This window comes from Saccoglossus kowalevskii, chromosome 14 (assembly GCF_978046115.1).
Source record: "Saccoglossus kowalevskii chromosome 14, keSacKowa6.1, whole genome shotgun sequence".
NCBI classification, from domain to species: Eukaryota; Metazoa; Hemichordata; class Enteropneusta; family Harrimaniidae; genus Saccoglossus; species Saccoglossus kowalevskii.
The window spans coordinates 35980717-35994328 of NC_140654.1; the positions used below are offsets into that span (position 1 = coordinate 35980717).

A 13612-nucleotide genomic window follows, 5' to 3' on the forward strand; every position below is an offset into this window, starting at 1 on the left:
TGATAGAGGACAACCCAAGACACATGCACTATTAATATCAGCACTGTAGACCACTACTGTCATAGTAGCATAGAAGAAATTTTAGAGTTTTGGGGGGCTAATTTGCATAATTTTTGGCAGATCGAATTCACATGAACAAATTACCATCTACATTCATCAAGGCATCCACACACCAAAAATCGAGTCAAACGGTTCGGCAGTTTTTGAGTCGTGCACAGACAGATAGATTGATAGATAGACGGACGACAGACGCAGGACAGAAACTCATCCCATAGGCTCAGCGGACCTATGGTCTGTTGAGCCAACAAAACCAAGTAAGTTCTCATGGTCAATGATCTTCATCAGATTACCGGTATGTTCTATATGCATTTGGAAAAATTGAACAATATTTGTATAGTGTGAGAGTAGTTTATTTATCAAAATATCTTGTACATCAAAATCATGTCTGCCATTTCCTGGTTGGTTCCAAAGCACTGTCATGTCTTCATAGCTGTCACACTGCACAGGCTAATATTAATTTGATTTTCTTTACTATATCTGTAAAATTACATTAATCTGACATTTAAAATTTAACAGTTGAAAAAAAGTCAGTTATAAAAATAGTTGGTAACCAACATTTGTAATACTGAAATATACATCTTAATAAAAAATGAATCAATGATTTAAACTATAATTGGAAAATCTGCCGAGTGATGAAATCGTGATCTTGTATTGTACATGTATGTATACACTGAAAATATAAAAATGATAATACAAACATTCTAACCTATGCTATCGATAAAGAGCCATTGCTCGAAACGTCTAGCTATTTTTAATAGTTATTTAGGACTACGATTACCAAATATTATCTTCTATATATAATACAAACATGTTGTGTTCAGTAAGTGAAAAATTGTAACCTACTTGATAAAATAAAGTAGTGCTCCTTTCGTAAGCTACACCAGATTTACACAATTGATCAACCACATAATTATTAAAAATACTAAATAAATATGACTAAAATTCAATAGAATTTGATATCTATATAAGTAACAAATAAAATCACAAAATTTTTATTTTCTTTAAAAGTAAAGCGGCCTCTACATGTTCCTGAGATATAGGGAAGTTTTAATTTTAATAGGAATAAAAATAAAAGATGATGTTTTGTAACTAGGGTGACCATGTGATCCAACATATCACAAGAAATTACATGACAAAAACTTGAAATCTACTGAGAGCTGCTTAAATTATTCATTACCACTTATGTCATGACTGTGTGCAATGAGAAACTAATTATGTATACATCTTCAGTTACCATAGCAACTTTTATGCTGGTATTCATTTTCATCTGATGCAGTCAGCATTTTTCCACTGTGAAAAAAAAACAGTTATTGCATCACACTGTAGATCTTCTGAACATATCACACACATGTTACATGGCCTGATGTCTTAGATTGCAATACACATGTTACATGGCCTGATATATTAGATTTGCATCCACATAATGATAAGTAAGGAGTATTTACCTTGCAGTGTGCTACCATTTATTGCCACCATATTTTTGAAATCTAGTGGAATTTCCAACTAGAATACAAATAAAGCATAACAATTATGTAACTGCATAAATAAGTACATAGGCATTGTGTTTTACAAAGCAGTGTTCACCACCCATTACATCATCACTGTTTCACCATTCATTACATCATCAATGTTTCACCACCCATTACATCATCACTGTTTCACCACCCATTACATCATCACTGTTTCACCATTCATTACATCATCAATGTTTCACCACTCACTACATCATCACTGTTTCACCACTCACCACATCATCAATGATTCATCACTCACTACATCAATGTTTTACCATTCACTACATCATCACTGTTTCACCATTCATTACATCATCATTGTTCCACCACTCATTACATCATCAATGTTTCATCACTCACTACATCAATGTTTTACCATTCACTACATCATCAATGTTTTACCATTCACTACATCATCACTGTTTCACCATTCATTACATCATCATTGTTCCACCACTCATTACATCATCACTGTCTCACCACCCATTACATCATCACTGTTTTACCATTCATTACATCATCAATGTTTCACCACTCACTACATCATCAATGTTTCACCACTCACTACATCATCAATGTTTCACCACCCATTACATCATCACTGTTTCACCACCCATTACATCATCACTGTTTCACCATTCATTACATCATCAATGTTTCACCACTCACTACATCATCACTGTTTCACCACTCACCACATCATCAATGATTCATCACTCACTACATCAATGTTTTACCATTCACTACATCATCACTGTTTCACCATTCATTACATCATTGTTCCACCACTCATTACATCATCAATGTATCATCACTCACTACATCAATGTTTTACCATTCACTACATCATCAATGTTTTACCATTCACTACATCATCACTGTTTCACCATTCATTACATCATCATTGTTCCACCACTCATTACATCATCACTGTCTCACCACCCATTACATCATCACTGTTTTACCATTCATTACATCATCAATGTTTCACCACTCACTACATCATCAATGTTTCACCACTCACTACATCATCAATGTTTCACCACCCGTTACATCATCAATGTTTCACCACTCACTACATCATCACTGTTTCACCACTCACCACATCATCAATGATTCATCACTCACTACATCAATGTTTTACCATTCACTACATCATCACTGTTTCACCATTCATTACATCATCATTGTTCCACCACTCATTACATCATCAATGTTTCATCACTCACTACATCAATGTTTTACCATTCACTACATCATCAATGTTTTACCATTCACTACATCATCACTGTTTCACCATTCATTACATCATCATTGTTCCACCACTCATTACATCATCACTGTCTCACCACCCATTACATCATCACTGTTTTACCATTCATTACATCATCAATGTTTCACCACTCACTACATCATCAATGTTTCACCACTCACTACATCATCAATGTTTCACCACCCGTTACATCATCACTGTTTCACCATTCATTACATCATCACTGTTTCACCATTCATTACATCATCACCGTTTCACCACTCATTACATCATCACTGTTTTGCCACTCACTACATCATCAATATTTTACCAATCATCACATCAATGTTTCAGGATTCTGCCCAGCCCGTTTTGAGTGCCGGGCGCTAATTAATGATCATGAGGTTGTTAATATTCATGAGCTAATTAATACTCATTTTCCATTCTAATAGGCAATCTACATTATCTTGATGTACGACATATTCCGATCTGGTTTGTTTGTTACCAGAATGTCAATCGGAGAAGTTTAAAACAAAAACACGTTAGGCCGATGTCACACGTGTACGTTGATTTTGAACAGCGATGTCTTCTTTCACTGTTTTACCACTCACTACTACATCATCACTGTTTTACCACTCACTACATCATCAATGTTTTACCTCTGTTTCTATCCCAGTCAATACTCTCCTCATCATCTGATATAGGAGTCTGCCATGATCTACCCTTTTCATGTAATAACTGATCAGATTTCACTAATCTACCATTATCCTAAAACAAAAAAGAAAAATTATTTATTTATTCCTTGGTCAATTAACAAAACACAAAAATGGCCACATTCAGCCTTCTTGAATCAGATTGCAAAACAATGGATGTACGTATGTATCTCAAGATGCGTGATAAATGTATGGAATTTGAATATAATCCGTTCAGGCATGTTTGAGATACAGTAAAATCACAAGTCTTTGTTTTTGACTTCACCTTAACAAGGACTAATAACAGGTTGACTTACTTCAGTGTCAGAACGATATGTTCTTGGGGCCCATGCTGTATTAGCACCATCTAAAGGGGCATACTGTCTAGGACCATTCACGGTATCATCTGTATCTGTTATGTAATCACTAATAAAAGACAATTGAATTATTAAAACATTTAGTTACATGTATGTATATAGACTGGCATGTCAGCAAGTCACCATCCCACAACAGACAGGTGAATCATCTGACAAACTTGACTGTAGGTACCTCTAAACTATGGGTGGGGATGGAGGGTAAAGTTGTTATTTTCAAAAATGAAAAACATGTGTTAGTTGTGTGTAAAACATGCATTTGATGCAGTGTGTGAAATTTATGCTAACCTGCTGGCCCAATACTATTCTAAGCCAGTCATGTCATTGACATTTGTAAAGTAGCTAGTCCAAATGTCCTTCTATTATTGTAAAAATAATATTCATATACTGATGATAAACTGGGAAATTTACTTTAAAAAGTGTTTTAACATTATTTTGTATTTGTTGAGCCTCATTTTTTAACAGGGAATTTGTCTAATTATTTGTGATTAGCGCTCTCATCGGTCATATTAACCTCTCTAACCATGATAAAAATCAAAGATTATCATCAACCACAATTTACTCAAATTCTATGAAAGTGTGTGTACATTTACTCATGAATTCATGAACACACATTATTTCATATGCAGTTTGCTGTTTCAGCTCACATTGCTTATGAGACATGTGACAGTATCACAACTATGTATGCCAAGGCCCACATAAGTTAGAAGGCTATAAATGTTAATTTCATCATCTTTTTATGAATATTCAGTGACAAATTTCCAAGACCACTCAGCATTGTAATTATTAAGATTCAGCCTATTTATGGTTATTGACAACATTTTGCTCAAATTTGGACAGTTATTCCACTGAAAAATTCCATGGCCTTAGACAATTGACAAATTTTTGAGAGAGTGTGTTTCTGTCATGATGGCACCCTTGTCAAGCACAGATTTGCTTACTAACATGTTGTGTGCAATTTAAAATTATGTTTGTTGTGAGTGATTTAAAATCATGAATTTTGATAACACATGTTCAGTGTTAGATTTAAACAGAAATCCAAATTCACACAACTTGTCATTGAGATTAAAGATTTCGGAATGTTAATCCTCCTAGAAAAATTCTGTTCATATATATGGTATGTTCACATGGCAGCATTCTATGGGAGTCCAACTACTACTCTTCCCACAGATTAACAGGAGATTATCTCCAATGCGTTCACACAATGGAGGGTCGAACGAGAGCCGAGATCTGCCAACGGAACAGTGCTCTCAAATAATTAGTAAGAGAAAAAAAACAGGACTGAGGGCTGAAAACGATTTTGGTGTCAAGTTTGTGTTGTTTCTTTACACGGCACAATGCTGTTGAGCTGGGAGAAAAAACAGTAACGAGTCTGAGCATGGAGGTAGAAAATATAATGCACTGGTGTTATGATTTAGGTACTATTACCTCGAATAAACAGGAAACTAAAATGTGTTATTGTAACAGTCTATTCGTCATGCAAAATTACCATTTTGTAACTGTTGTGATATCTAACCTACTAGGAACACGTCACCATACCGTGATCGCTTCTGTGATTTTTATCTTAGGTGTCTTTAAAAAGTTTATTCAATTTCCATTGGATCTGTTCTGGCGTTCTTTCAAGTTTTTGTCGCATAATTTCGTACGCCATTTTTCTGTTTCCCTCTAGATAGAGGGACTGTGATCTATCGCAGTAATTCTTTACTCTGTCAAATAGATATTAGGGTACATATCTCTTCGTCAAGCTGGAAATTGCGTGAAATTACGAAAGATGTTGTCTTCGCCATAATTGAAATGAGAGGTTACTTGAAGAAGACGTTTGACGGCGTGATTTGCGCTCCGATAGTAGGGCCATACCGCGTATACACATTCGGGGCCATGACGGGGGCTCAACCTTATCGGAGTTCAACCTTGAGGGTATAGTGGAGCTGAACTTGGCTCGAGCCGGCTCGAGTCCAACGCGTATACACAGCCATTTTTGCTGGCTCAAGTCTTAGGGCTCTAATAAAATGGTGTTGTGAACGTAGCAATAGTGACAATTGCATAATTTTGTGACAATATCAACATGTTTAATTAATCTGCAAATTCACTCATGATTAACCCAAACAACTTACCCATCTTTAAGTCTTCTTCTCTGAGGTGACACATTGTACTGTCGAGACCCATATGCATCACTCATCGGTTGAACTAATTGAGAAAATCCATTACTATTAATTTCTTATTTTTAAAACAGTGCATCTTTAACCTCAATTAAAACATTGGTTCTGTGTGTGCTACTGTGATGACTGTACAGTAAAAACACATAAGTCCATGTATTTGGCAGAATTGTCTAATCACAATTCAAATTAAAACTAATCAAGCAGGTTCAAGTACCATATTTCAGTGAAATTTTGTAGCTCTTGAGATTCATGTATCAGTCAGAAAGCTTGTAAACAAGTTTGAATCAAAGAAATTTTAAATCTGAACTTGAAATGAGTGTATATCAATATGTGTGACACGATGTATATTGTAGATGTAAACTAGATGCAATCAATCAAGGCATGTCAGAGATATGGCTCTACAACTGTATTTGATAACACAAAGTTTCTGCCAGTTGACCATTTATAGTATATACTTACAGTTGTCATCATCATCATGCCACACTGGACGACGCTGTAATGAAAGAAAATGATCAGATGAATATAAATAAATAAACAACAACAAGAAAGGCCACTGTACCATTGTCATATATCATTTCATCCATGTAATATGTATAATGAAAAATACAGGAAATGAGGTTAGCCATGGGTAAGTCTGTCAGGGCTTGCTGGTGTTTAGCACAGGAAATGAGGTTAGCCATGGGTAAGTCTGTCAGGGCTTGCTGGTGTTTAGCACAGGAAATGAGGTTAGCCATGGGTAAGTCTGTCAGGGCTTGCTGGTGTTTAACACAGGAAATGAGGTTAGCCATGGGTAAGTCTGTCAGGGCTTGCTGGTGTTTAGCACAGGAAATGAGGTTAGCCATGGGTAAGTCTGTCAGGGCTTGCTGGTGTTTAGCACAGGAAATGAGGTTAGCCATGGGTAAGTCTGTTAGGGCTTGCTGGTGTTAAGCACAGGAAATGAGGTTAGCCATGGGTAAGTCTGTCAGGGCTTGCTGGTGTTTAGCACAGGAAATGAGGTTAGCCATGGGTAAGTCTGTCAGGGCTTGCTGGTGTTTAGCACAGGAAATGAGGTTAGCCATGGGTAAGTCTGTCAGGGCTTGCTGGTGTTTAGCACAGGAAATGAGGTTAGCCATGGGTAAGTCTGTCAGGGCTTGCTGGTGTTTAGCACAGGAAATGAGGTTAGCCATGGGTAAGTCTGTCAGGGCTTGCTGGTGTTTAGCACAGGAAATGAGGTTAGCCATGGGTAAGTCTGTCAGGGCTTGCTGGTGTTTAGCACAGGAAATGAGGTTAGCCATGGGTAAGTCTGTTAGGGCTTGCTGGTGTTTAGCACAGGAAATGAGGTTAGCCATGGGTAAGTCTGTTAGGGCTTGCTGGTGTTTAGCACAGGAAATGAGGTTAGCCATGGGTAAGTCTGTTAGGGCTTGCTGGTGTTTAGCACAGGAAATGAGGTTAGCCATGGGTAAGTCTGTCAGGGCTTGCTGGTGTTTAGCACAGGAAATGAGGTTAGCCATGGGTAAGTCTGTTAGGGCTTGCTGGTGTTTAGCACAGGAAATGAGGTTAGCCATGGGTAAGTCTTTCAGGGCTTGCTGGTGTTTAGCACAGGAAATGAGGTTAGCCATGGGTAAGTCTGTCAGGGCTTGCTGGTGTTTAGCACAGGAAATGAGGTTAGCCATGGGTAAGTCTGTCAGGGCTTGCTGGTGTTTAGCACAGGAAATGAGGTTAGCCATGGGTAAGTCTGTCAGGGCTTGCTGGTGTTTAGCACAGGAAATGAGGTTAGCCATGGGTAAGTCTGTCAGGGCTTGCTGGTGTTTAGCACAGGAAATGAGGTTAGCCATGGGTAAGTCTGTCAGGGCTTGCTGGTGTTTAACACAGGAAATGAGGTTAGCCATGGGTAAGTCTGTCAGGGCTTGCTGGTGTTTAGCACAGGAAATGAGGTTAGCCATGGGTAAGTCTGTCAGGGCTTGCTGGTGTTTAGCACAGGAAATGAGGTTAGCCATGGGTAAGTCTGTTAGGGCTTGCTGGTGTTAAGCACAGGAAATGAGGTTAGCCATGGGTAAGTCTGTCAGGGCTTGCTGGTGTTTAGCACAGGAAATGAGGTTAGCCATGGGTAAGTCTGTCAGGGCTTGCTGGTGTTTAGCACAGGAAATGAGGTTAGCCATGGGTAAGTCTGTCAGGGCTTGCTGGTGTTTAGCACAGGAAATGAGGTTAGCCATGGGTAAGTCTGTCAGGGCTTGCTGGTGTTTAGCACAGGAAATGAGGTTAGCCATGGGTAAGTCTGTCAGGGCTTGCTGGTGTTTAGCACAGGAAATGAGGTTAGCCATGGGTAAGTCTGTCAGGGCTTGCTGGTGTTTAGCACAGGAAATGAGGTTAGCCATGGGTAAGTCTGTTAGGGCTTGCTGGTGTTTAGCACAGGAAATGAGGTTAGCCATGGGTAAGTCTGTTAGGGCTTGCTGGTGTTTAGCACAGGAAATGAGGTTAGCCATGGGTAAGTCTGTTAGGGCTTGCTGGTGTTTAGCACAGGAAATGAGGTTAGCCATGGGTAAGTCTGTCAGGGCTTGCTGGTGTTTAGCACAGGAAATGAGGTTAGCCATGGGTAAGTCTGTTAGGGCTTGCTGGTGTTTAGCACAGGAAATGAGGTTAGCCATGGGTAAGTCTGTCAGGGCTTGCTGGTGTTTAGCACAGGAAATGAGGTTAGCCATGGGTAAGTCTGTCAGGGCTTGCTGGTGTTTAGCACAGGAAATGAGGTTAGCCATGGGTAAGTCTGTCAGGGCTTGCTGGTGTTTAGCACAGGAAATGAGGTTAGCCATGGGTAAGTCTGTTACGGCTTGCTGGTGTTTAGCACAGGAAATGAGGTTAGCCATGGGTAAGTCTGTTAGGGCTTGCTGGTGTTTAGCACAGGAAATGAGGTTAGCCATGGGTAAGACTGCCACTATCACAAAATAAATATCAGAGTAGTTGGGCAGGTAGTTTTTCAAGTCAAAAATAGCAGATGCCAGACAGAGAGAGTACAATCATTCATACTGTTAGCATTGTGTTATACAGCAGAGCTAATAAAATAATAAACAAGCATTGAATATTCACATGTTGTTTTAACTGGTAGTCTATCTCAGTGTTCAGCACAAGTTATTAAGCCTAAAATTCAGTGTATATATTTTCACATTTTGTAATATCATCTCTAAATTCCATCATCATTTTGGACCACACACAGTTTCAGATATTTTTAGTTTCTGATCAAATGGTTTGTCAATTTTTAACATTTCATGTGGTATAGATACTGTACAAAATCATTTTGTAGATGGTGAAAAAAGTTGACAATGGCACTCAAAGTGTTTATATCCAAATAATTTTTTATTACTAGTATTTGTTTTAAATGTATTTATATATATATTACTCAAACAAAGCCGATTTTGAACAAAATATCACTCATACTGTATAATTTCTGAGAAGTCAGAAATAAAGAAAGAAATTAGAAAAAATAGTTGTAAATAAAGTACTGGTAATAATGACCAGAAAGTGTCATATGATTCTGAATGTTCTAACGTCACTCGACGCAAGAGCTCATCTGAAGCTAGTAATACTTACCGGACTGTGAACCTGAGAGACACTTTCAAATTCATCATCTGTGTTGATAGGTGCAAAATGTCTAGCAGATGGGTAATCACTCTGATTATCATCGTAATCTGTAAACTCACCATAGCTCTGAGAAGTCTGAAAATCATGCGCTGGCTCACTTGGCTGACCAGTACCAATTATTCTACAATGTAACCAATTTATATTTTGAGTATTGGTAGACTCTTACAAAAAATATTTGTAATATATACTTTTATATCCCTGCACTCAAACTGAACCACTTCTGGTCATTTTGCTCTGTTTGTGGGAGATAGACGACAATAACACAAATGAGATGGAATGAAAGGCCAAGTATTCTTGACATTTATTGAAAAATGAGAAGCTTGTAAACCTTAAAAAATCCCTAGGCAGTTTCCTCAAACTGAAAGATTACAACAGAAAAACCTCCAAGGAGGTCAAAGGTCAACTGGCGAGGAAAACTTTCAAAACAATAAATCAGTGAAAATTAAGCACAAAGTAATCTCCCACAAAGGTGTGGGCCCCAGAAACGCCACAAGCCACTTTATTGTGTGGCCGCCCCACCCAAAATAACCAGAAGCAGAGGTAAATCCTTATGAAAGTACATTACTTAAGTGAACACTAACTAAATTGCTTGAATCCGAATACAGCGGCCCCTGGCTGACCTATATCGAATAGAAGGAAAAACAGAACAATGTAAGGCACCCATATATAACGGCCCCTGCCTGACCTATATTCAAGTGCAAAACATGTTTTGTCTATTTCTGTAAACATGTTACCATACTGCTGGTTGCCTAATATATCCCTTGAATGCATCTGACTTCCATCTACCTAAAACACGGATCTGAGCATCGGACATTACCCATCTGAAGCAGCTTGTGAGGCTGCTCCTATACGAAATGTAATGCTGGTAACCACAATTCCCAATGTGTCTGGTCCCAGGGTAGTGGAGTTGAGTGCTTCAGAAAGCGAAATTGCTCATCATAAAACATCCAGCCAGCCTTTTTGGCTGCCAGGTCACGCACCACCTCTCCATATTTCATAAAACCTGAAATATCCTCAGGCTTTTTTAAAGTATACACTGCTACAAAGATGTTAAATGCAGAAATCCACTGCTCAATTGACGTAATTTTCTTAGTACTAGCAGCGGGCTCAAGACAAAGCTGAGGCCTACCCACACCATCAGATAATGCAACGGTGTACCAGGGAGGGATTACTAAGCAGAGTAGCGAAATCAATATAATCACCTGCCCAGATTTTAGATTTAACCTTATCTGACACCCTTTGCTACCAAAGGTACAGACTGGCTAGTGAACAGTGTGGTTGGCTGCAGCTCCCTCTCTGAATCCTGAATTATAGGTTGCTGTACAGCGCAAGTATCGATGCGCAGCAGAGGTCGATGCAACCATGTAGTGTCTGAGTGAAAACCTTGCAGTATCCTTGTAAAAACCTTGTTGGTATACATCTTTTCCTCCCAGGAATACATCATAGGAATGCCAAAATCCATCAAAGAAAGCTTAGAAAGAACTCCCATGTGCTGAGAGTATTGAAGACACATTAAAAATTAATTCAAAATTACTTGTACATGAGATATTGATGGAAAAGCTGAAAACTAATTATGTAAATCAGGTAACTAATATGAACAGAACAGAACAAAAAAAAATATGAATTATTATGCTAATTAGAGAATTAATATTAATCAAAATTAATCAGGCCTGTCTATTGTCCTAGAGCATTTATGTACCAAATTTTATTCAAATGTGATGATCAGTAATTGAGATATCAGTGTTAATTAATTATGTTAATTAGGTGATTAATAAGCATAAATATTTACCAAAAACTAATTGGGTTTCTGCATAGTTCTCTTTAAATGTTTCATTAAAATCCAATTTGTGGTTCTTTATATATCAGTGGAACATTATGCAAATTAGGTAATTAATATCCAATTAAAACTAATCAGGTGTCTGCATAATCCTGGAAGATCTATGTAGCAAGTCTCATTGAAATATGATGACTACTACTTGAAATATCAAAAGCTGAAAATTAATTAATTATGCAAATTAGCTAATTAATATATACTGATACTACCCTAAAAACTGTCAGGTCTGTGCAGTGTCCTATGACATCTATGTACCAAATTTCATTGAAATGTGATTACCGTACTACTTGAAATATCAAAAGCTGAAAATTAATTAATTATGCAAATTAGCTAATTAATATATACTGATATTACCCTAAAAACTAGCAGGTCTGTGCAGTGTCCTATGACATCTATGTACCAAATTTCATTGAAATGTGATGATTACTACTTGAAATATCAAAAGCTGAAAATTAATTAATTATGCTAATTAGGTAATTAATATGTACTCGTATTACCCCAAAAACTATCAGGTCTGTGCAGTGTCCTATAACATTTATGTACCAAGTGTCATTGAAATGTGATGATTACTACTTGAAATATCAAAAGCTGAAAATTAATTAATTATGCAAATTAGGTAATTAATATGTACTCATATTACCCTAAAAACTATCAGGTCTGTGCTGTGTCCTATGACATCTATGTATCAAGTGTCATTGAAATGTGATGATTACTACTTGAAATATCAAAAGCTGAAAATTAATTAATTATGCAAATTAGCTAATTAATATATACTGATATTACCCTAAAAACTATCAGGTTTGTGCAGTGTCCTATGACATCTATGTACCAAGTTTTATTGAAATGTGATGATTAGTACTTGAGATATCAGTGGACAAGCCGAAAATTGATTAATCATTATGCAAATTAGGTAATTAATATTGCACAGATTTTGTACCCAAAACTAATCAAATCTGCGCATTAGTTTGGAACATCTGTGTGCCAAGTTTCATCAAAATCCAATGAGTGGTTCTTTAGATACATATACAAACAGCATCTAGACATATACCTATATATATTTACATATTATAACGTGACGTGCGGATGTGTCTCGAGTTGTCTCTGCATTGATATTTGGATTTTAGGTTTGTTCGTTATAGTTTTGTCGTAGTTGTGGTCATAAAGATATATGAAGTTGTAACGCAGCTCTTCAGACCAAATTTGACTGGGAACCGTTCATTTTGACCATGCCAGGACAAGGTAAGCAAAGCAATTGCGATGGTCTTTGACCACGTACAGACAATGGCGGTGCTGGTAAAGAGAAGACGATGATTACGTAACTACTCAGACTGAAGCAACTGATAGAACTCAACATGAACCTAAATTGGATACAATATTGTCTAAACTGGACCAACTGGATAAACTGGATAATATAGAAATTGAGGTAAAACGTATTGCCAACGATTTAGGAAAACTTGACAAACGAATTGATGACGTGGTGGCTTCGTTGGAATTTAGTCAGAACGATATCCAGGTGTTAAAAAAGAAACCCGACGAAACAACACGTGAGTTAAGAAAGGTCAATTATCGTAATGACGAACTTGATAACTATATTAGATGTGAAAACTTACGATTTTATGGAATAGGTGAGCAACCAGGTGAGGATACAGAAATGGTACTAAGGAAATTTATACGTGACGAGCCAAAAATACCTGAGCCAGACACCATGGCAATTGAATTTCAACGGGTTCATCGGCTACATGGCAAACGCAGTAGTGATAGACCGAGAGGAATAATTGCACGATTTGTTAGATATAAAGATCGCGAGAAAGTTAGAAAATCAGCGGGAAATCTGAAGGATACTGCGTATTCGGTAAGAGAAGACTACAGCCAGGGAGTTTTACAAAAACGACGTGAATTGATGCCATTGCTTAAACATGCCCGTCGTGATAATAAAAGAGCATTTCTCGTCGCCGACAAATTGTATATTGATGGTAATATTTATAACAAAGTACAAAATGGAAGGAATAAAGAAACTGAGAAGAACGATGAATAGAACGTAAGGGGGACTCATACGTACGTACATAACGATTTTGAATTACGAATCGGGTATTGGAATGTACATGGGCTAGGTGA

At 37.5% G+C, this 13612-nt stretch overlaps 1 protein-coding gene across 1 annotated transcript in view; it reads right to left on the minus strand.

The window, feature by feature from the left end:
* Positions 1 to 388: 388 nt before the first annotated feature.
* LOC102805081 (uncharacterized protein C8orf34 homolog) overlaps positions 389 to 13612 on the minus strand; it is a 42026-nt gene continuing 28802 nt past the window's right edge. Inside the window, exons 10-16 of the mRNA XM_085508183.1 lie at positions 9613 to 9784; positions 6511 to 6544; positions 6007 to 6079; positions 3836 to 3944; positions 3486 to 3594; positions 1506 to 1563; positions 389 to 1350 (exon numbers count right to left, since the gene is read on the minus strand). Of these exons, the coding sequence (XP_085364309.1) occupies positions 1517 to 1563; positions 3486 to 3594; positions 3836 to 3944; positions 6007 to 6079; positions 6511 to 6544; positions 9613 to 9784 (544 nt within the window). The 3' untranslated portion in view covers positions 389 to 1350; positions 1506 to 1516. The remainder of the gene's footprint in view (positions 1351 to 1505; positions 1564 to 3485; positions 3595 to 3835; positions 3945 to 6006; positions 6080 to 6510; positions 6545 to 9612; positions 9785 to 13612) is intronic.